Here is a 25,022-nt window from a genome sequence, read left to right on the forward strand (position 1 = left end):
AAACACAACAACGCCTTGTAGGGTATATTACATGTATTTTCTTTCTTTTGATTTTAATTGCCACAGACCATAAATTGTATGGATGGATGGAGTAGCAGCAATAGCCTTGCCAGGATTTCCCTTATCCAGCTGTGTGGATGACTAAATGCAGAATAACAGATTTTCAGAAGCAAATTACATAGGAACATTATACTTGTCTAACAGTAACACAATTTAGTGGTCATGAAAACAACATTCACTGACAAATAAACAACACCAACATCAAAATAATGTAGAAAAATATTTTCCAGCCCCTGAATACTGTCCCATTTATATTTTAGAACAAGGTGCATTATTTATCAAGTAAGATATGTAAGGCGAATCTATGATATTTACAGACCTAAAAAAATAAATAAATAGAATATCTTTAGTAGCAATCGCATCTACCACATGTAACTGTGTCTTGCATACAAACAGCCATGCAAATGTACACTTCTGAGAATAAAGTGCTTTTCATCCAATCATGTCCCCCTGGCAAGTAGTGTGATTTATAGCACGGAATAATTCATCTTGCATGCACTCTTCCAACTTTTCAAGTTATATGACTTTTCAAACTAAACAACTTTTGGGGCCAAAACACTACATAATCAAGTTATTTGTTAGAAAAACATACAGCAGAGGTGGGCCAAAGCTTCAGCGAGCTAGAGTCAGACATCACACTGATAAGTAATTAACAGGCGCATTTTATAATGCCTTAAACAGTAAAGACTTTGGTGACTGCATAAAACTGAGGTACTTGTAGCAAAGGTTAAACCCATACAAGCAGCAGTAATGCTGCAGGTCACTCAGCTCTTCAGTAGTTGGACAATGTGCCATTATTTGTAAGAACGAGAGACATAAACAAAATATATTCCCCCAAGAATAATGTACAACCCAAATCAACAAAGTAAACTTTATGTGAGTTTAGCCCAGCGTGTAATCTCCTGCGAGGCATTACATCACTTAAAACCATTCTATACTATACAATCAAAGATCAGCAGCATGTTACAGAGATCCTTTGTTTCTCACCTTTACGAGTTTTGGAGGGGATCTTTTGTGTATTACAATACTACATACTTGTGAAAGTAATAATGTTAAGAAAAAAACCTCACACATTGCAAATAAATACGTCACTATGAGTTATAGTTACAGTGCCAGCATACATGAATGAGTGTGGGAATATATGCTGCTAGTGAGCTATCACAACTACCAAAGAAAGAACATATACAAAGGTCCAAAACACCTGAAGAAAAAAATAGAACATTTGTAGAATCAAGCACTTAGACCACACTGTACTAGCTCCTAAAAGAGCTGTGTGACCTGCATCAGAGGGGACAGCGGCACAGGCCACCCTACCGGAGGGTGCTTACTCTTCTCTGGTGATGGCAGCGGCACAGGCTACCCTACTACCGGAGGGTGCTCACTCTTCTCTGGTGATGGCAGCGGCACAGGCCACCCTACCGGAGGGTGCTCAATCTTCTCAGGTGATGGCAGCGGCCCAGGCCACGATACCGGAGGGTGCTCACTCTTCTCTGGTGGTGGCAGCGGCACAGGCCACCGTTCCGGAGGGTGCTCACTCTTCTCTGGTAATGGCAGCGGCAAAGGCTACCCTACCGGAGGGTATTCACTCTTCTCTGGTAATGGCAGCGGCACAGGCCACCCTACCGGAGGGTATTCACTCTTCTCGGGTAATGGCAGCGGCACAGGCCACCCAACCGGAGGGTGTTCACTCTTCTCTGGTGATGGCAGTGGCACAGGCTACCCTACCAGAGGGTGATCACTCTTCTCTGGTAATGGCAGCGGTACAGGCTACCCTACCGGAGGGTGCTCACTCTTCTCTGGTGATGGCAGCGGCACAGGCTACCCTACCGGAGGGTGTTCACTCTTCTCTGGTAATGGCAGCGGCACAGGCTACCCTACCGGAGGGTGCTCACTCTTCTCTGGTGATGGCAGCGGCACAGGCTACCCTACCGGAGGGTGCTCACTCTTCTCTGGTGATGGCAGCGGCACAGGCTACCCTACCGGAGGGTGCTCACTCTTCTCTGGTGATGGCAACGACATTCTGAAGTAAGCTCTGACACTAATTAATCAAGTGTCTGCCAATCAAAACATCTTGTGAAGCATGGGGCAATAGAATACAGGATGATAAGAAAGGAGTCTGGGATGTGGGTAGAAGAATAGAATAGGGCAGGTGAGTGCACCAGGGAAGAAAACGGGACAAGCGAGTACAGCTGCTAATGTTCTCTAATCACTGTGGGGAGAGAAGACCTAAGACTATATAGAAAGGCTATTGTGCAGCTTGAGCTAACAAGAGTGTGAGCGTACCGCATACAGGAGCTCTTAGAGCACAGAGGGACAGATGTATTAAGCTTGGAGAAGTGATGAAGCAGTGATAAGTGCAAGGTGATAACGCACCAACCAATCCGTTCCAGTATGTCAATTAACAGTTAGGAGCTGATTGGCTGGTGCGTTATCACCTTCCACTTATCACTGCTTTATCACTTCTACAGGCTTAATACATCTGTCCCTCAGTCAGATAACTACCTAAATTATTGTTGCTTCAATCTGCACTGTTATTTGCAGAGTTACTGACCTACAACGCAATGTTATTATTTCAGTGAACTATCTGAAGAACTTTTCACAGAAGTGTGTTCTGTACATATCAATATTCACCACTATACACCCCATGGGCGGTATTCAAATGATATATCACGCCCAATGTCCTTTATAAAGTGATCCCCGTTATCGTTCATACTGTGCCCATAGTAATCAGGTTTAGCTGTGTAAAGGATTGGGTGCCCTCGATCCCCCAGAGGTAGCGAGCTGAAATGATGATATAACGCATGCCAGCAGAAACAGAACAGGTGTGGAAGGGGGTGAAAAGAATTGAATACCGCCCATAGTGTCTGCTTTATTGGCAACATATCTTTTACTGGTTGTTAACGTCTATGGCGCCCTGTTCACCATAGAGGAGATGGAATGTCTGCAGGTTAGATAGCTATTTCCCTCAGGACTCATTTGTTTTACACTAAACCAGGTACATGCCAGGTTAATAAATGTAACTGGATTATTGACCTGTAAATGGGAGCTTGATTTTTTTTTTACGACCAGTTTATTTACAGCTTGTTCCTTAGTAATAACTTGGTTGTAATTCTATTTGACTGTCAGTGTAATATTCCAGAGGTATCACCAGAGTGTTATAGCAGTTTACACAGACTTTTCTGGAAGCAATTTTCTCCCTGGTACATCTAGACCAATATGGCTTGTGACCTGTTTATCCTATGCAAGTGACTCACTAGGGTGAGGTGATAGAACTTTGTATGTACATATATCAAAGCTAGACAAATATCCTCACATCTGCGAAACTGGCAGAAGGTTCATTTGTAGACAGCAAAAGCAATATTATCATCTGTTTTTATTTTTAGTGAGCCATATAAAAATGTATATTTAGTGTGCCGTGGAGACACATCGTAATGATCGGCGGGTGGCAAAACAGTACAGAGCTGACATGGTTATGGCATATTTAATGACCTCGTAACCAAAAATAAAAGCTCTCCAATATAAAAGAGCTACTTCAAAAATTACACATGTGAAGATTTTAGGGGTAGTAGGAGCTTATGGGGGGGTTTCTATATAAAGCAGACTTGCCACAGCCACTCTGTAGGACACTGGAGCGTGCATCTTATGGCAAGAAAATGGCTGATAACAGAACACCACCCCACACTTCACTGTAGTAAACATAGCAACAATTAATCAGCTAGTTTTGTCAAGCAACCCTATGGAAATGTCTATTCTAGCAAACCCCCAGTTAATGGGTTAGCCCAAAAAGAGCAAAATACAGCCCTTTTACATGGTAGTCAACAGTGCAGACACACGTCCAGTATTCTAAGCGAAGGAGGTGGGGTTGGAAGACTCGCATTCAAATTTCTCCCACTTCCCATCTTTCAAATACACAGTATTCCAACTGTCCGCCTTTTTTTTGGATCACCTCATCATTTACTTTAACATTTCTCATCCTCATTTTTTACCCTCTGACGTGGATTAATGTGTCAGTCTCCACCAGCCTCCAAACTATTTTTTAAATCTCCACCAGATCATATTCATTATACTAGGCACTGCCTTGATTTTGGCTTGCACTGACTTTGTTCTCTTAGAGTGCCACCTGATCGATATCTTCTACCACTTTAATTTAATTTTACTCTAGATCTACCATGTCTCGTCAACCTGCAGAGTTTTATTCATATTCAACAACCTATTCTAGAACAACCCATACCAACCCGTTCAAAGAAGATGAAAACTTAGGGTCTGAATCTGAGTTAGGACCAAATAAAACAAAAAGGAGTAACTCTGCACCAAGACAAATCGTGCTGCAATACAAGGGGAGAAAATAAATTATTTTTGCATGCAGGGTAACTACTGGCTGCTTTTGCATGTAGCCTACAAATGCGGTACATCTTTATTTTTACACTGCAATTTTGTTGTCAATTAGGACATGACCCTTCTTAAATCTACTGTAAATCTCTCTGCACATTTCGAATCTGCCCCACCTGCAGTGCAACATGGTTTTGCCAAGGTGCAAAATCATGCATTTTTTTGTTGTGCTCTCAACTCTGAATTAGCCTCTTGACCTTCTTCTTAGATTCCCATTCTACTACCCATTTACCCAACTTAGTGCCCTCACTAATCAGTCTTCTACAGTCTTCTGTGACCATCTCAGATTGTTTCATGTGCTCAAAATAATTAACATATATAATACTTTTTTCTACACTTGTATGTTACCACCAAATGTATTATTACACCTTTCATGAAAATAAATGTTGCCCCTACTAGTTACAATAACATAACCTCTATGTCTGTCTGTTTTTACACAGTTTTGTTCTATTACTGTTGTTCTAATTGTAAAGCGCAACGGAATATGCTGCGCTATATAAGAAACTGTTAATAAATAAATAAATAAAGGGGGGAATTCAAAAGTTTGAAAAGTCGGTTGGGTGTCTGTTTTTTGCTGTCTATTAGATAGGAGAAAACAAACACACAACTGACTTTTCAAACAACTGAATACTCCTCAAACAGTCTTTTGGCCCGGTGTGGAGCTGATAACCATCCGCTGTGACAGTGTGATCATAACCACAGTGAGTGAATTCTAGAGGGACTAAATACAGTACAATACAGTTTATAAGCACTCTCCTTTGTCCTAAAACAACTGCTGGAGTTTGAAAGGTTTACCACGGGTTCAGTATGGTATGCCGGCGGTCGGGCTCCCGGCGACCAGCATACCGGCGCCGGGAGCCCGACCGCCGGCTTACCGACAGTGTGGCGAGCGCAAATGAGCCCCTTGCGGACTCGCTGCGCTCGCCGCGCTACGCTATTTTATTCTCCCTCCAGGGAGGTCGTGGACCCCCACGAGGGAAAATAAGTGTCGGTATGCCGGCTGTCGGGATTCCGGCGCCGGTATACTGTGCGCCGGGATCCCGTCAGTCGGCATACTGAAGACCACCCGTTTACCACCCCCATCTTATGCTCCTACCTAGCCCTATACGTTTCCACTGGGAGAAGTGCTAAGCATGTGTATTGTACTGAAATGAGACAAAGATATTCCAGAATGGAGTGGGCATTGTAATGCACAGTCTAGTAAAGTGTAAAAAATTTCAGTGTTGGAGATATTCGTAAAGATGTGAGTTTGTAAGTTGAAAAAATGTACTGTATATAATTAAATTTACACATCTATTTACTGTAGCTAGGCTACAAATTATTATTTTAATATGATGGTATGTGCAGACTATAAATAAAATATTAAAGAAAATGGTTAATACAGTGGTTCCCAAACTTTTTTGAGTCACAACGCCCTAGAGTATCAGATTTTTTCACAGCACCCCTAGGCCAAAAGTTTCTTATTGAGGAATTCAGAAAAAAATATTAAATTAAGTAAATTGTGTTTATATGTCATCCTTAGGTTCAGTCATGGGGTGAGGGACAAGAGTTGCTTCTGTTTGTTCCCATATTTTACGACTGTAAGCCATAAGCACTGGTTTTGCCTATTACATGGACCATAAATAATTTGAATTGGTCCTGGACCACCAACCCAGGGCACCCCTGCAAGTACTCCGAGGCACCCCAGGGTGCCACGGCACACAGTTTGGGAACCACTGGGTTAATAGCAAGGCACGTCTATACTGGCCAAACCACTAGGACTTAATAATCTAGTCTATTCTGCTATAGCCTACTAGAAGAAGGCAGGGACCTACAGTACTGTTCTTCATATCTTATTTTAGAAAGAAAAGAAAGCTTACCATAGTTGTATCACTTGAAACGGATTGCTGACTTATATACATAGCGGCACTTCTGACTCCAGCTTCTACTTGACCTTCACGCTAAATCGCAAGATGCAAGAAAAGTTTTAGGATTAGTTTCATATACCATTTATTCACCCTATGTACAGCTGTATTTCTTAAACACTATCAAACATAAAGCCAGGGCACGTCTCTAATTGACAAACTCTAATCTATTTAATGTAAGTAAAAGTATTTTCATTGTTAATGCATGGAAAGAACTTTGTCATGGCATCTTCCCATGGCCTCACATAACTATTTTGTTTTATCATTTATCATTTTTAAATCTATTTTTAAACAACTGCCGTTGAAAGTAAACTGCAGGTACAAGAAATGGCGTAGCTTAATAAATAGCACAGCGAATGTAATAGGCTTGAAAATGTTTCACTGTTTTCGCAAACATTCAATAAAAAGTAAAATGTATATGGAATTGGGCTTAGTACAGTTTTTCAATGTACAACCATAATTAGGTACATACAGTACAGTTGTATTAATGACAATAAAACTCTAACTGAACTAACCAAAGACAGATAAAATTGCTGGGCAGGAAAAAAAACTGTAGAGGAAAAAAAGTGCAGTGTTCCTTTTAGCATTTTAATAATTGGATGTTAGAATATTGAGGGGGGTTGATCCAATTAGGTGCAAAGTTTTCACTTTAGTCTTTACATTTGTAAAAGCTCAGTACTAAAATAATTTGCCGCAGACAAAAAAATTAAGAAACTACTGTCACAAAGATGTTTACAATATTTTTGCAAAGAATTCAAACTACACTGCTATCAATGGGATGGCTGAGGAAGTCAAGCAATATTGGTGTCATATGAAGACTTACAGCATCTTTGTCTTAAAATTGCAAATATTAATAAAAAAAAAACAAGATTTTAAACCTACCGGTAAATCTTTTTCTCCTAGTCCGTAGAGGATGCTGGGGACTCCGTAAGGACCATGGGGTATAGACGGGCTCCGCAGGAGACATGGGCACTATAAAGAACTTTAGAATGGGTGTGCACTGGCTCCTCCCTCTATGCCCCTCCTCCAGATCTCAGTTAGAGAAACTGTGCCCAGAGGAGATGGACAATATGAGGAAAGGATTTTGTTAGGAGAAAAAGATTTACCGGTAGGTATTAAAATCTTATTTTCTCTTACGTCCTAGAGGATGCTGGGGACTCCGAAAGGACCATGGGGTTTATACCAAAGCTCCAGAACAGGCGGGAGAGTGCGGACGACTCTGCAGCACCGACTGAGCAAACTCAAGGTCCTCATCAGCCAGGGTATCAAACTTATAGAACTTTGCAAACGTGTTTGAACCCGACCAGGTAGCTGCTCGGCAAAGCTGTAAAGCCGACACGCCTCGGGCAGCCGCCCAAGAAGAGCCCACCTTCCTAGTGGAATGGGCCTTTACCGAATGTGGTAACGGCAATCCTGCCGTACAATGAGCCTGCTGAATCGTGTTACAGATCCAGCGAGCAATAGTCTGCTTCGAAGCAGGAGCGCCAACTTTGTTGGCTGCATACAGGACAAACAGTGCTTCTGTTTTCCTAACTCTAGCCATTCTGGCTACATAGATTTTTAAGGCCCTGACTACATCCAGAGACGTGGAGTCCTCCAAGTCATCCGTAGCCACAGGCACCACAATAGGTTGGTTCATATGAAACGATGAAACCACCTTAGGCAAAAATTGAGGACGAGTCCTCAACTCAGCCCTATCCACATGGAAAATCAAATAGGGGCTCTTGTGAGACAAGGCTGCCAATTCAGACACCCGCCTTGCAGATGCCAAGGCCAACAACATGACCACCTTCCAAGTGAGAAATTTCAATTCAACCGTTTGAAGAGGTTCAAACCAGTGAGACTTCAGGAACCGTAACACCACGTTAAGGTCCCAGGGTGCCACAGGGGGCACAAAAGGAGGCTGGATGTGCAGCACTCCCTTTACAAAAGTCTGGACTTCTGGGAGAGAAGCCAATTCCTTCTGAAAGAAAAAAGATAGGGCCGAAACCTGTACCTCAATGGAGCCCAAGTTTAGGCCCATATCCACTCCTGTCTGTAGAAAGTGGAGAAAACGGCCCAGATGGAAATCTTCCGTAGGAGCATTCTTGGCTTCACACCAAGAAACATATTTCCTCCAGATGCGGTGATAATGTTTTGCCGTCACCTCCTTCCTAGCTTTTATCAGAGTAGGGATGACCTCCTCCGGGATACCTTTCCCAGCTAGGATGCGGCGTTCAACCGCCATGCCGTCAAACGTAACCGCAGTAAGTCTTGGAACACGCAGGGCCCCTGTTGTAACAGATTCTCCCTGAGAGGAAGAGGCCACGGATCTTCTGTGAGCATCTCCTGAAGATCTGAATACCAGGCCCTTCGAGGCCAATCTGGAACAATGAGGATTGTTCTCACTCTTTTTTTGTCTTATGATTCTCAATATTTTTGAGATGAGAGGAAGAGGGGGGAACACATAGACCGACTGAAACACCCAAGGTGTCACCAGGGCGTCCACCGCTACTGCCTGAGGGTCCCTTGACCTGGAACAATACCTCCGAAGGTACTTGTTGAGGCGTGACACCATCATGTCTATGTGAGGAATTCCCCAAAGACTTGTTATCTCTGTAAAAACGTCTTGATGAAGTCCCCACTCTCCTGGATGGAGATCGTGTCTGCTGAGGAAGTCTGCTTCCCAGTTGTCATCTCCCGGAATGAAGACCGCTGACAGAGCGCTTACGTGAATCCTGGTGGCTTCCGCCATTGCCACTCTGCTCCTTGTCCCGCCTTGGCGGTTTACATGAGCCACGGCTGTGACGTTGTCTGATTGGATCAGAACCGGTAGGTCGCGAAGAAGATTGTCCGCTTGTCGTAGGCCGTTGAATATGGCCCTCAATTCCAGTACGTTGATGTGTAGACAAGCCTCCTGGCTTGACCATAGGCCCTGAAAACTTCTTCCTTGTGTGACTGCTCCCCATCCTCGGAAGCTCGCGTCCGTGGTCACCAAAACACAGCCTTGAATGCCGAACCTGCGACCCTCTAGAAGGTGAGCACTTTGCAGCCACCACAGGAGAGACACCCTGGCCCGCGGGGACAGGCTTATTTTCTGATGTATTAGTAGATGGGACCCTGACCACTTGTCTAGGAGGTCCCACTGAAAAATCCTTGCATGAAACCTGCCGAAGGGGATGGCCTCGTAGGCAGCCACCATTTTCCCCAGAACTCGAGTGCATTGATGAACAGACACTCTTTTTGGTTTTAGCAAGTCTCTGACGATGTTCTGGAGGTCCTGGGCTTTTTCCACTGGGAGAAAAACCCTCTTCTGTTCCGTGTCCAGAATCATGCCTAGGAATGATAGTCGAGTCGTTGGAATCAATTGTGACTTTGGCAGATTGAGAATCCAACCGTGTTGTTGTAGCACTCTCAGGGAGAGCGACACGCTCTTCTGCAATTGATCTCTCGATCTTGCTTTTATCAGGAGATCGTCCAAGTATGGGATAATTGTGACTCCCTGCCTGCGCAGGAGCACCATCATCTCCGCCATCACCTTGGTGAAAATCCTCGGGGCCATGGAAAACCCAAACGGCAACGTCTGAAACTGGTAATGACAGTCCCGTACAGCGAATCTCAGGTACGCCTGATGAGGAGGATATATGGGGACATGAAGGTATGCATCCTTTATGTCGAGTGACACCATAAAATCCCCCCCTTCCAGACTGGAGATCACAGCCCGGAGTGACTCCATCTTGAATTTGAACTTTTTTAAGTACAGGTTTAGGGATTTTAGATTTAAAATAGGTCTGACCGAACCATCCGGCTTCGGGACCACGAACAGGGTCGAATAGTACCCTTTCCCCTGTTGAACTAGGGGAGCCTTGACAATCACTTGCTGTTGATACAGCTTTTGAATTGCAGCTAACACTACTTCCCTCTCTGAGGAAGAAGCTGGCAAGGCAGACTTGAAAAATCGTCGAGGGGGCACCTCTTCGAATTCCAGTTTGTAGCCTTGGGATACAATATCCATCGCCCAAGGATCCACGTCTGACAGAACGTCAAAGACGTGCCCCCACCGGTGCGGACTCCCTCAGTGGAGCCCCAGCGTCATGCGGTGGATTTAGTAGAAGCCGGGGAGGACTTCTGTTCCTGGGAACTAGCCGGAGCAGGCGCTCTCTTTCCTCTACCCTTACCTCTGGCGAGGAAAGTTGAGCCCCGACCTCTTCTGGACCTACGCGACCGAAAGGACTGCATCTGATACTGTGGAGTTTTCTTTTGCTGTGGGGGAACAAAAGGCAAAAAGGTAGATTTACCCGCGGTAGCTGTGGCAACCAGGTCCGCGAGACCTTCCCCAAATAAAACTTCACCTTTGTATGGCAAAACCTCCATTTGTTTCTTTGAGTCGGCATCACCCGTCCATTGGCGGGTCCACAGGGCGCGCCTAGCAGAAATCGCCATGGCGTTGGCTCTCGAATCCAGCAGCCCAACGTCTCTTTGAGCGTCCCTCATATATAAGACTGCGTCTTTAATGTGGCCTAAGGTTAATAAAATGGTATCCCTAACTAGGGTATCAAGGTCAGCTGACAAGGTATCTGTCCAAGCTGCAACTGCACTACACACCCATGCCGATGCTATTGCCGGTCTGAGCAAAGCACCTGTATGCGCATAAATAGACTTAAAGTAGTTTCCTGCCTGCGATCATCAGGATCCTTGAGGGCCGCCGTGTCCGGAGACGGTAGCGCCACTTTCTTGGACAGGCGTGTTAAAGCCTTGTCCACCCTGGGTGAGGATTCCCAACGTACCCTGTCCTGTGCAGGGAAAGGATATGCCATAAGAATCCTCTTGGGAATCTGCAGTTTTTTATCAGGAGTTTCCCAAGCCTTTTCAAATAACTTGTTAAGCTCATGGGATGGGGGAAAGGTTACCTCAGGTTTCTTTTCCTTATACATGCGCACCCTCGTGTCAGCGACCGAGGGGTCATCTGTGATATGCAGAACCTCTTTTATTGCAATAATCATATAATGAATACTTGTTGCCACCCTTGGGTGCAACCTTGCTTCATCGTAGTCGACACTGGAGTCAGAGTCCGTGTCGGTATCAGTGTCTGCTATTTGGGATAGGGGACGTTTTTGAGACCCAGAAGGGCCCGGTGACCCAGCCAAAGCCGTGGATTGACTCCCTGCTCTTTCCCTGGACTCTGCTTTGTCCAATCTCTTATGTAATAAGGTCACATTTGCATTTAAAACATTCCACATGTCCATCCAATCATGAGTCGGCGTTGCCGACGGCGACACCACAAACATCTGCTCCACCTTAGCTGAACCGTCCGCATCAGACATGCCGACACACTCGTACCGACACCCCCACACACACAGGGATTAAGTTATAAGGAGACAGTTCCCCAATAAGGCCCTTTGGAGAGACAGAGAGAGAGTATGCCAGCACACACCCAGCGCCAACTGACACTGGAAAATAATGTCTCAGACAATAGCGCTTATATATTAAATTACTGTGTAATACACTCACTGCGCCTTACAAGTGCCCCCCCTCTCTTTTCAGCCCTGTGTCACCGTGTTCAGCAGGGGAGAGACCGGGGAGCCAGCTTCTCTGCAGATCTCTGTGGAGAAAATGGCGCTGGTTAGTGCTGAGGGACCAAGCTCCGCCCCCTCCAGCGGCGGGCTACGGTCCCGCTCAAAATATCTCAAACTGGCGGGGGATTTAAAGAATTACTGCCTCCGCAGTATCTATGCCAGATCTAGAGGTTTTATTGCTGCCCAGGGCGCCCCCCCCCTGCGCCCTGCACCCATCTGTGCCCGCTAGTGTGTATATTGTGTGTGTGGGAGTAATGGCGCGCAGCTTACCTCAGTGAAGATCTGAAGTCTTCTGCCGCCTTGAAGTCTTCTTTTCTTCTTATATTCACCCGGCTTCTATCCTCCGGCTCTGCGAGGAGGACGGCGGCGCGGCTCCGGGACGAACAGCGAGGGGAGGCCTGCGTTCCGACTCCCTCTGGAGCTAATGGTGTCCAGTAGCCTAAGAAGCAGAGCCTATCACTTAAGTAGGTCTACTTCTCTCCCCTCAGTCCCACGATGCAGGGAGCCTGTTGCCAGCAGTGCTCCCTGAAAATAAAAAACCTAACAAAATTCTTTATCAGAAAAACTCAGGAGAACTCCCCTGTAGTGCACCCAATCTCCTCTGGGCACAGGATCTAACTGAGGTCTGGAGGAGGGGCATAGAGGGAGGAGCCAGTGCACACCTATTCTAAAGTTCTTTATAGTGCCCATGTCTCCTGCGGAGCCCGTCTATACCCCATCGTCCTTACGGAGTCCCCAGCATCCTCTAGGACGTAAGAGAAATAAGATTTAATTAAACTGAAGGAAGAACAAAAGCAATTGGCGAATACAAAAATTACGGTTGGATCGTGATATCGCAATTTGCGATCCAACCTGAATTAGGCTCTTTGGGGCAGATGTATTAACCTGGAGAAGTCATATGGAAGTGATAAACTAGTGATAAGTGCAAGGTGATAAATGCACCAGCCAATCAGCTCCAATATGTAAATTAACACTTAGGAGCTGATTGGCTGGTGCGTTTATCACCTTGCACTTATCACTGGTTTATCACATCCTTATGCCGTCTCCAGGCTTAACACATCTGCCCTTTAGTTCCTTAAGATACAAACACACACATTATGGCCAATACATTTTTGAATACAATTAACCTGCAAGTTTTTGCGTTGTGGGAGGAAAGCAGAGTACCTGTAGCAAATGCATGCAAACACGAGGAGAACATACAAACTTCGTACCGATGGGGCCCCAATTGAGGTCATGAGGTGATCGCCTTGTAAAATGTTTAATAAAAAGATTTATTTAGAAATTTGAAACTGTATTTTTTTGTTTTTTTTATGATAGGCTTTAAATACAACATATTTTGTGTGTAGCCCTTGAAAATCCACAAAAAAATGCTAAGCGGCCCCTAATTGAAATAATTGCCCACCCCTGTCCTACAATATAATGCTTAGATCTTTCATAATAGATTTAATTGTTTAAAAACACTCTGTAAGCAATAGTGCATGAATGACTATAAAAATACAAGCTTAAACAATGACTTACTTCTAATATAGCCCTGGTCAAACAGGTTCCCTGAGTTCTAAGCTTGAACAGGTTTTGGATGCCAAATAATTCGCCTTTATGCTCCTTTGATCCTTGTACAGCTTTAAAATAGCGTTTGGCATTCTCACTCCCAACTACGACACAGTGAAGTTGCTGCAGGGCACAAAATAATACACACAGGTTGAAATAAAACAAATATATATATGTGGTTGCAGGCATACAGCTGCAAACAACAGGAAGTGATAAAAACGAATAAAATTACTTGTGGTTCAGGAGTCCTATTACTATAGAATTTAGGCTAGTGGCAAGCATCTGTCAGGTACTTATCACTGTAAAGACCAACTGACAAACTACATTCTCAAACATGTATCTATCATAAAGTAGTATCGTATAAAGACATACTGTACAGTGTGTTTAGTGTTTTACAATAAAATATTGTGAAATGTTGCCTGTATTTCAACTGCATCAAATCATATTCATTTCCTTCTATTTTTAGTACATTTCATTTACTTTATTCATTGTATTATTCTAAACTCACTGGTAAAACATGAAAAAGGCAGGTAAATTGCAGCTAATAATACAAACGGTCAAACATCTACAGATGATAAAATAGTATTTTAATACCTACCGGTAAATCCTTTTCTCTTAGTCCGTAGAGGATGCTGGGGACTCCAAAAGGACCATGGGGTATAGACGGGATCCGCAGGAGACATGGGCACACTATAAGACTTTGAATGGGTGTGAACTGGCTCCTCCCTCTATGCCCCTCCTCCAGACCTCAGTTATAGGAACTGTGCCCAGAGGAGACGGACATTTCGAGAAAAAGGATTTTTTTAAACTAAGGGTGAGATACATACCAGCTCACACCACAACACACCGTACAACATGGCATTTAACTAAACCCAGTTAACAGTGTGAACCAAAACAGATCAGCAATAGGCTAACCCCTACCAAACACAACCTTTGTGTAACACAAGCAATAGCTATATACAAGTACTGCAAATAGAGTCCGCACTGGGACCGCCCAGCATCCTCTACGGACTAAGAGAAAAGGATTTACCGGTAGGTATTAAAATCCTATTTTCTCCTTCGTCTTAGAGGATGCTAGGGACTCCAAAAGGACCATGGGGATTATACCAAAGCTCCAAACCGGGCGGAAGAGTGCGGATGACTCTGCAGCACCGATTGAGCAAACATGAGGTCCTCATCAGCCAGGGTATCAAACTTGTAGAACTTTGCAAAAGTGTTTGACCCCGACCAAGTAGTTGCTCGGCAAAGCTGTAATGCCGAGACGCCTCGGGCAGCCACCCAAGATGAGCCCACCTTCCTAGTGGAATGGGCTTTCACCGATTTCGGTAATGGCAATCCTGCCGTAGAATAAGCCTGGTGAATCGTATTACAGATCCAGCGCGCAATAGTCTGCTTAGAAGCAGGAGCGCCAACCTTGTAGGCCGTGTACAAGATAAACAGCGCCTCTGTTTTCCTAACCCGAGCCGTTCTGGCTACATACATTTTCAAAGCTCTGACCACATCAAGAGACTTGGAATCAGCCAAGGCTTCAGTAGCCACAGGCACCACAATAGGTTGGTTCATGTGAAACGAAGAAACCACCTTTGGTAGAAATTGTTGACGAGTTCTCAACTCCGCTCTATCCTCATAGAAAATCAGATAGGGGCTTTTGTGAGACAAAGCCGCCAATTCGGACACCCGCCTTGCGGACGCAAAGGCCAAAAGCATGACCACTTTCCAAGTGAGAAATTTCAACTCAACCTTTTGTAATGGTTCAAACCAATGTGATGTAAGGAACTGTAACACCACGTTAAGGTCCCATGGTGCCACTGGGGGCACAAATGGAGGTTGGATGTGAAGTACGCCTTTTACGAAAGTCTGGAACAACGAGTATCGCCTGAACCCTTGTTCTTCTTATGATCCTTAACACCTTTGGAATGAGTGGAAGTGGAGGGAACACATAGACCGACCGAAATACCTACGGTGTCACTAGTGCGTCCACTGCTATTGCTTGAGGGTCCCTCAACCTGGAACAATATGTCTGAAGCTTCTTGTTGAGACGAGACGCCATCATGTCTATTTGAGGAAGTCCCCAACGACTTGTCACTTCTGCAAAGACCTCATGATGAAGACCCCACTCTCCTGGATGGAGATCATGTCTGCTGAGGAAGTCTGCTTCCCAGTTGTCCACTCCTGGAATGAAGACAGCTGACAGAGCGCTTGCATGCATTTCCGCCCAGCGAAGGATCCTGGTGGCCTTCGCCATCGCCGCTCTACTCTTTGTTCCGCCCTGGCGGTTTATGTGCGCCACGGCCGTGATGTTGTCCGACTGAATCAGGACGAGCAGGTCGCAAAGAAGATGTTCTGCCTGCCGCAGGCCGTTGTAGATGGCCCTTAACTCCAGCACGTTTATGTGCAGACAAGTTTCTGGCCTGACCATTTTCCCTGGAAATTTTGTCCCTGTGTGACTGCTCCCCAACCTCGGAGACTCGCGTCCGTGGTCACCAGAATCCAGTCTTTTATCCCGAACCTGCGACCCTCTAGAAGGTGAGAACTTTGGAGCCACCACAGGAGAGAAACCCTGGCCATGGGGGACAGATTTATCTTCCGGTGCATCTGCAGATGGGACCCTGACCACTTGTCCAGCAGGTCCCACTGAAACGTTCTTGCATGGAACCTGCCAAACGGAATGGCCTCGTAGGCCGCCACCATTTTTCCCAGCACTCGAGTGCAATGATGAATCGACACTCTTGGCGGTTTCAGAAGTTCCTTGACCATTTTCTGGATTTCCTGAGCTTTTTCCAACGGGAGAAAGATCCTCTGCAGTTCGGTGTCCAGAATCATGCCCAAAAATGACAGCCGAGTTGTCGGAATCAGCTGCGACTTTGGTAAATTTAGGAGCCAGCCATGCTGTTGCAGCACTTGCAGGGAAAGCGCAACGTTTTTTAATAACTGCTCCTGTGATCTCGCCTTTATCAGGAGATCGTCCAAGTACGGGATAATTGTGACCCCTTGCTTGCGCAGGAGCACCATCATTTCCACCATTACCTTGGTGAAAATCCTCGGGGCCGTGGAAAGACCAAACGGCAACGTCTGAAATTGGTAGTGACAATCCTAAACAGCGAACCTCAGGTACGCCTGATGAGGAGGATAAATTGGGACATGTAGGTAAGCATCCTTTATGTCGACTGACACCATAAAATCCCCCCCCCATCCCCCTCCAGACTGGAGATCACCGATCGGAGAGATTCCATCTTGAATTTTAAACTTTTCAAATACACATTGAGGGATTTTAAGTTCAGAATCGGCCTGACCGAGCCGTCCGGCTTCAGGACCATCAGGCTTGAATAAAAACCTTCTTCCCGTTGTGACGGGGGTACCTCGACAATGACTCGCTGGTGACACAGCTTCTGTATTGCCGTACACACTACCTCTCTTTCCGGAAGAGAAGCTGGCAAGGCCGATTTGAAAAATTGGTGTGGGGGCACGTCTTGAAACTCCAACTTGTATCCTTGGGTCACAATTTCCAGCACCCAAGGATCCAGGTCCGAGAAAACCCAGACCTTACTGAAGATTTGAAGACGCGCCCCCACCGGTGCGGACTCCCGTAGGATTTGGCAGAAGCCGGGGAGGACTTCTGCTCCAGGGAGCTTGCCACAGCCGGCGATCTTTTTCCTCTACCCTTACCTCTCGCCGCAGGGAAGGATGACTCACGTCCTTTCCGGAATTTCTGCGACCGAAAGGACTGCATCTGATATGGAGGCGTTTTCTTTTGCTGTGGAGGAACAAAAGGCAGAAAAGAGGACTTACCCGCGGTAGCTGTAGAAACCAGGTCCGCGAGGCCTTCACCAAACAAAAACTCCACACTTATAGGGCAGAGCCTCCATAGCCTTCTTAGAATCAGCATCACCATTCCATTGATGAGTCCACAACGCCCTCCTGGCCGAGACTGCCATGGCATTGGGTCTTGATCCCAAAAGGCCAATATCTCTCGCCGTCTCCTTTAGATAGACTACAGCGTCCCTGATATGACCCAGTAAAAAGCACGCTATCCCGATCCAGGGTGTCTATGTCCGATGACAAGTTATCTGCCCACTTTTCAATCGCGTTACTCACCCACGCTGAAGCCACAGCCGGCCTGAGCAGCGTACCTGTCGTGACAAATAGATTTCAAGGTAGCTTCCTGCCTACGATCAGCAGGATCCTTAAGGGTCGCCATTTCAGGAGACGGTAGTGCTACCTTCTTGGACAATCGCGCTAGAGCTTTGTCTACCGTTGGTGTCGAATCCCACCGAACCCTATCCTGAGAAGGAAACGGGTATGCCATAGCAATCCTCCTGGGAATGTGCCACCTCTTGTCTGCCGTTTCCCAGGCTTTTTCAAAAAGGGCCTTCAGTTCATGAGAGGGAGGAAACGTTACCTCCAGTTTTTTCCCCTTAAACATACAGACCCTCGTCTCAGGGACAGCGGGGTCTTCCGTAATATGTAACACGTCTTTTATCGCCACTATCATGTATTGAATACTCTCAGCCACTTTAGGATGCAACCTCGCATCATTATAGTCAACACTGGAGTCGGAATCCGTGTCAGTATCAGTGTCTGCTACCTGGGTAAATGAATGTTTTTGGGACCCTGAGGGGGTCTGAGTGTGTGGCCCTACGTCACCCATGGATTGTCTCCATGCTTGGTTCTGAGACTCAGATTTGTCTAACCTCTTAAGCAATAAAGCCACACTGTTATTTAACACACTCCACATCTCAACCCAATCAGCAGTCGGCGGTGCCGACGGAGTCACTCCTTCATTCTGTTCAGCTCCCATACGCACCTCCCCCTGGGAAGAGCATTCAGTTTCTGCCATGTCGACACACACGTACCGACACCCCCAAACACACTGGGCTAAAGGGGACAGACCCACAGTAAGGCCAGAGACAGAGAAGGAGTTTGCCAGCTCACACCCAGCGCCCCACCGGTCTGAAGAAAACAACAATGCCCCAGACCTATAAGCGCTTGTTATATATAAATAACCAACACCAAATGTATGTGCCCCCCCTTGTTTTTAGCACCCTGTTACTTGTGACAGCAGCGAAGGGCCAGGAGCAGCGTCTCTGCAGCAAGCTGTGGAGAGAAAATGGCGCTGGTCAGAGCTGAAGGACGAAGCCCCGCCCCCTACATGGCACGCTTCGGTCCCGCTATTAATTATACTGGCGGGGGTCTCCTAACAGTGTCAATGCACTGTATATAGCTGCCAGTCCCTATAAATGAGGTTTTTATTGCTGCCTAGGGCGCCCCCCCTGCGCCCTGCACCCATGTAGTGCCTGTGTGAGCGGGAGAAATGGCGCGCAGCGCGACTGCTGCGCGGTACCTCAGGAAGACTGAAGTCTTCTGCCGCCTTCAGACGTCTTCTTTGCTTCAGTTACTCACCTGTATTCTATCTTCTGGCTCTGTGAGGGGGACGGCGGCGCGGCTCGGGGAACGAGCAGCTAGGCGACCCAAGTGATCAGACCTTCTGGAGCTAACGGCGTGCAGTAGCCTAAGAAGCAGAGCCTATAAACTCACAGAAGTAGGTCTGCTTCTCTCCCCTCAGTCCCACGAAGCAGGGAGCCTGTTGCCAGCAGTGCTCCCTGAAAATAATAAACCTAACAAAAGTCTTTTTAGAGAAACTCTGTAGAGCTCCCCTAGTGTGTGACCAGTCTCCCCTGGGCACAGAATCTAACTGAGGTCTGGAGGAGGGGCATAGAGGGAGGAGCCAGTTCACACCCATTCAAAGTCTTATAGTGTGCCCATGTCTCCTGCGGATCCCGTCTATACCCCATGGTCCTTTTGGAGTCCCCAGCATCCTCTAGGACGAAGGAGCAATTCTATTATGTCCAACTTATTAGAAGCATATGTTTATACTGTATATAACAGTAAATTGTTTTACATACTGCTGGGTGAAAATATCACTAGCAATGACATAAGTTCATGTATATCCAACAGTCTTGTTGCAACTCACCCCAAACTCAGTTGATCTTTGATTTAGAATTTTGCCCTTCTATGTCAATAAGTAGACTTACAGAATCACTTCCTCATATGTCCTAGAGGATGCTGGGGTCATCATAGAACCATGGGGTATAGACGCGATCCACAGGAGACATGGGCACTTTAAGACTTTGAAAGGGGTGTGAACTGGCTCCTCCCTCTATGCCCCTCCTCCAGACTCCAGTTTTAGAATTGTGCCTAGTGAGACTGGACGCACTACAGGGGAGCTCTACTGACTTTCTCTGAAAAGACGTTTTTGTTAGGTTTTTTATGTTCAGGGAGGCTGCTGGCAACAACCTCCCTGCTTCGTGGGACTGAGGGGAGAGAAGTATGACCCACTTCTAGTGAGTTCAAGGGCTCTGCTTCTGGCTACAGGACACCATTAGCTCCTGAGGGTTTGATCGCTGGGTACGCTCAGATGCTCGCTCCCACAGCCCACAGCCGGCCGTCACCCCCCTCACAGAGCCAGAAGTCAGAAGACAGGTGAGTAGAAGAAGAAAGAAGACTTCAGTGACGGCATTTCCCTGAGGTACCGCGCAGCGGACAGACGCTGCGCGCCAAGCTCCCGCTCACACACAGCGCACGACTGGGTGCAGGGCGCGGGGGAGGGGGGGGGGGGGGCACCCTGGGCAGCTTAAATTACCTCAGCAAAAGTCTGGCAAGAGGGGACATTAGTGTAAGACACTGTCCTAACCCTCGCCAGTATAATCAGTATTATAAATGAGTGGGACGGAAGCGTGCCATTAAGGGGGCGGAGCTTCATCCCCACAGCTCACTCGGCGCCATTTCCTCTCTGCTGGCTGCAGAGACGCTGGTCCTTCCTCACACTGCTGAACAAGTATCAGGGTGAAAAATGGGGGTGGGGGGTGGGGAGGCCCAGGTTATTTGGTGCAATATTATATAATATAAAAAGCGCTACAGGTCTGGGGCATTTTAGTTAACGCTTCTGACCCATTGATTTGGCGCTGGGGTGTGAGCTTGCAAATTCCCTCTGTGTCTCTCTGACAGGCTTCTCTGTGGGTCTGTCCCCTATAAGTGTGTGTGTCGGCATGTCTGAGGCTGAGTGTTCTTCACAGGAAGAGACTGTATTAGAGACACAAAAGGCGGTGGGGGTGACCATGTCGGCACCGCCGACTCCTGATTGGGTAAATGTATTGAATGCTTTGAATGCTAATGTAGCTCGTATTAGTAAAAGATTGGACAAGTCTGAGTCTCAGACCCAAGCATGGAAAAAATCTGTGGAAGATATGTTATTGTAAGTTCAGGTCCACTCGGGGTCACAGAAACGTACATTTACCCAGTTGGCAGACACTGATACCGACACGGACACTGATTCCAGTGTCGACTATAGTGATTCCAGATTCGATACAAAATTGGCAAAGAGCATTCAGTACATGATTGTGGCTATTAAAGAGGTACGGCAGTTTACCTAAAGGAAGCTGCGAGGGATATTGGCCTTTTGGGATCAAAGGCCAATGCCATGGCAGTTTCAGCTAGACGAGCGTTGTGGATACACCAATGGAATGCCGATGCTGATTCCAAGAAAAGTATGAAATCTCTACCATATAAAGGTAAGGCCTTATTTGGTGACGGCCTTGATGATTTGGTGTCTACAGCTACCGCGGGTAAGTCATCCTTTTTACCTTATGTTCCTCCACAACAGAAGAAAACACATCACTATCAGATACAGTCCTTTCGGCCCAATAAATACAGAAAGGGCCGAGGTTCTTCCTTCTTTGCTACTAGAGGAAGGGGAAGAGGTAAACGATCACCAGCCTTGTCAGGTTCCCAGGAGCAGAAGTCCTCCCAGGCTTCTGCCAATTCCACCGCATGATTTTGGGGCTCCTATGCGGGAGTCCGCACCGGTGGGGGCACGTCTCAAACTCTTCAGTCAGTTTTGGGTTCGTTCGGACCTAGACCCATGGGTTTTACAAATAGTATCCCAAGGGTACAAGCTGGAGTTTCAAGACGTTCCCCCCTCGTCGGTTTTTCAAATCGGCCTTACCAACTTCTCTTCCGGACAGGGAGGTAGTTTGCGACGCAATACAAAAGTTGTGTCAAAATCAAGTTATCGTCAGGGTTCCCCAGTCACAAAAGGGAGAAGGCTTTTATTCGAGCCTGTTTGTGGTCCCGAAGCCGGATGGCTCGGTCAGACCAATCCTAAACCTGAAATCCCTAAATTTCTACCTAAAGAAAGTCAAATTCAAGATGGAGTCTCTCCGAGCAGTGATCTCCAGTCTGGAGTAAGGGGATTTTATGGTGTCGGTGGACATAAAAGATGCCTACTTACATGTTCCCATTTATCCTCCGCATCAGGCTTACCTGAGGCTTGCAATTCAGGATTGTCATTACCAATTTCAAACGTTGCCGTTTGGTCTGTCCAAGCTCCGAGGATTTTCACCAAAGTGATGGCAGAGATGATGGTTCTTCTTCGAAAGCAAGGAGTCACGATTATACCATACTTGGACGATCTCCTGATAAAGGTGAGATCCAGGGATCAGCTGGTGCAAAACGTTGCACTCTCCCTGACAGTTCTTCAGCAACATGGTTGGCTCCTAAATTTGCCAAAATCACAATTGATTCCGATGATGCGGTTGTCGTTTTTGGGAATGATATTGGACACAGAACTACAGAGAGTCTTTCTTCCAGTGGAAAAGGCTCTGGAACTTTAGAGTCTGGTCAAACAAATTCTGAAACCAGGAAGAGTGTCAATCCATCAATGCATTCGGTTGCTGGGGAAGATGCTTGCGGCCTACGAGGCCATTCAGTTTGGCAGGTTCCATGCCGGAGTGTTCCAATGGGACCTGTTGGACAAGTGGTCCGGGTCCCACTACACATGCACCGGAGGATAATCCTGTCTTCCAAGACCAGGATATCACTCCTGTGGTGGCTGCACAGCTCTCACCTCCTAGAGGGGCGCAGGTTCAGGATACAGGACTGGATCCTGGTGACCACGGATGCAAGCCTCCGAGTATGGGGGGCAGTCACAATGGGAGAAAACTTCCAAGGAAGATGGTCAAGTCAGAAAACTTGTCTCCACATAAATGTTCTGGAGTTAAGGGCCATTTACAACAGCCTTCTGCAAGCGGAGCATCTTCTTCGAGATCTGCCTGTACTGATACAGTCAGACATTGTAACAGCAGTAGCGTACATAAACCGCCAGGGCGGAACGAAAAGCAGAGCGGTAATGGCAGAAGCCACAAGGATTTTCTGCTGGGCGGAAAAGCATACAAGCGCTCTGTCAGCAATCTTCATTCTAGGAGTGGACAACTGGGAAGCAGACTTCCTCAGCAGACACGATCTCCATCCAGGAGAGTTGGGCCTCCACCAAGAAGTCTTCGCAGAGGTGACAAGTCGTTGGGGAGTTCCTCAAGTAGACATGATGGCATCTCGTCTCAACAAGAAGCTTCAGAGATATTGTTCCAGGTCAAGGGACCATCAAGCAATTGCAGTGGATGCACTGTTGACACCGTGGGTGTTTCAGTCGGTGTATGTATTCCCTCCACTTCCTCTCATTCCAAAGGTTCTAAAGATTATAAGAAGAACAAAGATCCGGGCGATCCTCATTGTCCCAGACTGGCCAAGGAGGGCTTGGTATCCAGATCTACAGGAATTACTCTTAAGAGATCCCTGGCATCTTCCTCTGCGTGAGGACCTGTTACAACAAGGGCCGTGCGTGTATCAGGACTTACCGCGGCTACGTTTGATGGCATGGAGGTTGAGCGCAAAATCCTAGCCCGTAAGGGTATTCCCAGTGAAGTCATTCCCACACTTATTCAGGCTAGAAAAGGGGTAACGTCTAAACATTACCACCGTATTTGGAGGAAATATGTTTCTTGGTGTGAATCCAAGGGGGCTTTTATGGAAGAGTTTCGGCTTGGACGTTTTCTCCATTTTCTACAAGCAGGTGTGGATGCGGGCCTAAAATTGGGCTCAATTAAGGTACAGATTTCGTCCTTGCCGGTTTTCTTTCAGAGACAGTTGGCCTCCCTTCCAGAAGTTCATACTTTCGTGAAAGGCGTGTTGCACATCCAACCTCCATTTGTGCCTCCAGTGGCACCATGGGATCTTAATGTGGTGTTGCAGTTCCTTCAATTACATTGGTTTGAACCTTTACGGAAGGTGGAGTTGAAATTTCTCACTTGGAAAGTGGTCATCCTGTTGGCCTTGGCATCTGCAAGGCGGGTGTCTGAGTTAGCGGCCTTGTCTCACAAGAGCCCTTATTTGATCTTCCATGAAGATAGAGCTGAATTGAGGATACGTCAACAATTTCTACCGAAGGTGGTTTCCTCTTTGCACATGAACCAACCTATTGTGGTGTCTGTGGCTACTGACGCCTTCGCTGAGTCAAAATCTCTGGATGTGGTCAGAGCTTTGAAGGTTTATGTCGCCAGAACGGCTCAGATTAGGAAAACAGAGGCACTGTTTGTCCTATATGCTCCCAACAAGGTTGGGTGTCCTGCTTCCAAGCAGACCATTGCACGTTGGATCTGTAACACGATTCAGCACGCTCATTCTACAGCTGGATTGCCGTTACCGGAATTGGTGAAAGCCCATTCTACTAGAAAGGTGGGCTCATCCTGGGCGGCGGCCCGGGGGGTCTCGGCATTGCAACTTTGCTGAGCAGCTACTTGGTCGGGGTCAAACACATTTGCAAAGTTCTACAAGTTTGACACCTTGGCCGATGAAGACCTTGAGTTTGGTCAATCGGTGCTGCAGAGTCATCCGCACTCTCCCGCCCATTCTAGAGCTTTGGTATAACCCCATGGTTCTATGATGACCCCAGCATCCTCTAGGACAGAGCTGGCCAAACCATTCCTCGAGATCTACCAACAGTTCACATTTTCCAAACCACCTAGCTGGTGCACAGGTGTAGTCATTACTAATAAGGTGTGCTGCATTCATTCCTAACTGACAATTCTACAGATATCCAGGAGGCCTGGAAAACATGAACTGTTGGTAGATCTCGAGGACCGGTTTGGCCAGCCCTGCTCTAGGACGTATGAGAAAATAGGATTTTAATACCTACCGGTAAATCCTTTTCTCTTAGTCCGTAGAGGATGCTGGGCGCCCATCCCAGTGCGTACTGTATCTGCAGTTATTAGCTGTGGTTACACACATATTGTGTTACGTTATTGTCAGCATGTTGCTGCAAGTGTGCATGCCGTTGGCTTGTGTTCTGTTGTATGCCACGTTCTGCGGCATGCTTGAGGTGTGAGCTGGTATGAATCTCACCTTAGTTTAACAATAAATCCTTTCCTCGAAAAATGTCCGTCTCCCTGGGCACAGTTCCTATAACTTGAGTCTGGAGGAGGGGCATAGAGAGAGGAGCCAGTTCACACCCCTTTCAAGGTCTTAAAGTGCCCATGTCTCCTGCAGATCCCGTCTATACCCCATGGTTCTATGATGACCCCAGCATTCTCTACGGACTAAGAGAAAAGGATTTACCGGTAGGTATTAAAATCCTATTTTTACATAACAACAGGATTGATTAATAAACAATTACAGGACTTCATCTACAGGCATTCTGTGAGAATAAGGAAGGCCCAGGAATAACCTGGGTCCTGGT

The 25,022-nt window shown here is 46.6% G+C and overlaps 1 protein-coding gene across 2 annotated transcripts in view; it reads right to left on the minus strand.

Moving 5' to 3' along the window:
* Positions 1–25,022, minus strand: part of ERCC6L2 (ERCC excision repair 6 like 2) — a 377,041-nt gene that overhangs the window by 102,548 nt on the left and 249,471 nt on the right. For both annotated transcript variants that reach the window (XM_063913746.1, XM_063913745.1), the window contains 2 exons: positions 13,427–13,579; positions 6,309–6,389 (listed from right to left, as the gene is read on the minus strand). In XM_063913746.1, coding sequence (XP_063769816.1) covers positions 6,309–6,389; positions 13,427–13,579 — 234 coding nt within the window. The remainder of the gene's footprint in view (positions 1–6,308; positions 6,390–13,426; positions 13,580–25,022) is intronic.

This window comes from Pseudophryne corroboree, chromosome 1, assembly GCF_028390025.1.
Source record: "Pseudophryne corroboree isolate aPseCor3 chromosome 1, aPseCor3.hap2, whole genome shotgun sequence".
Taxonomy (NCBI): Eukaryota; Metazoa; Chordata; class Amphibia; order Anura; family Myobatrachidae; genus Pseudophryne; species Pseudophryne corroboree.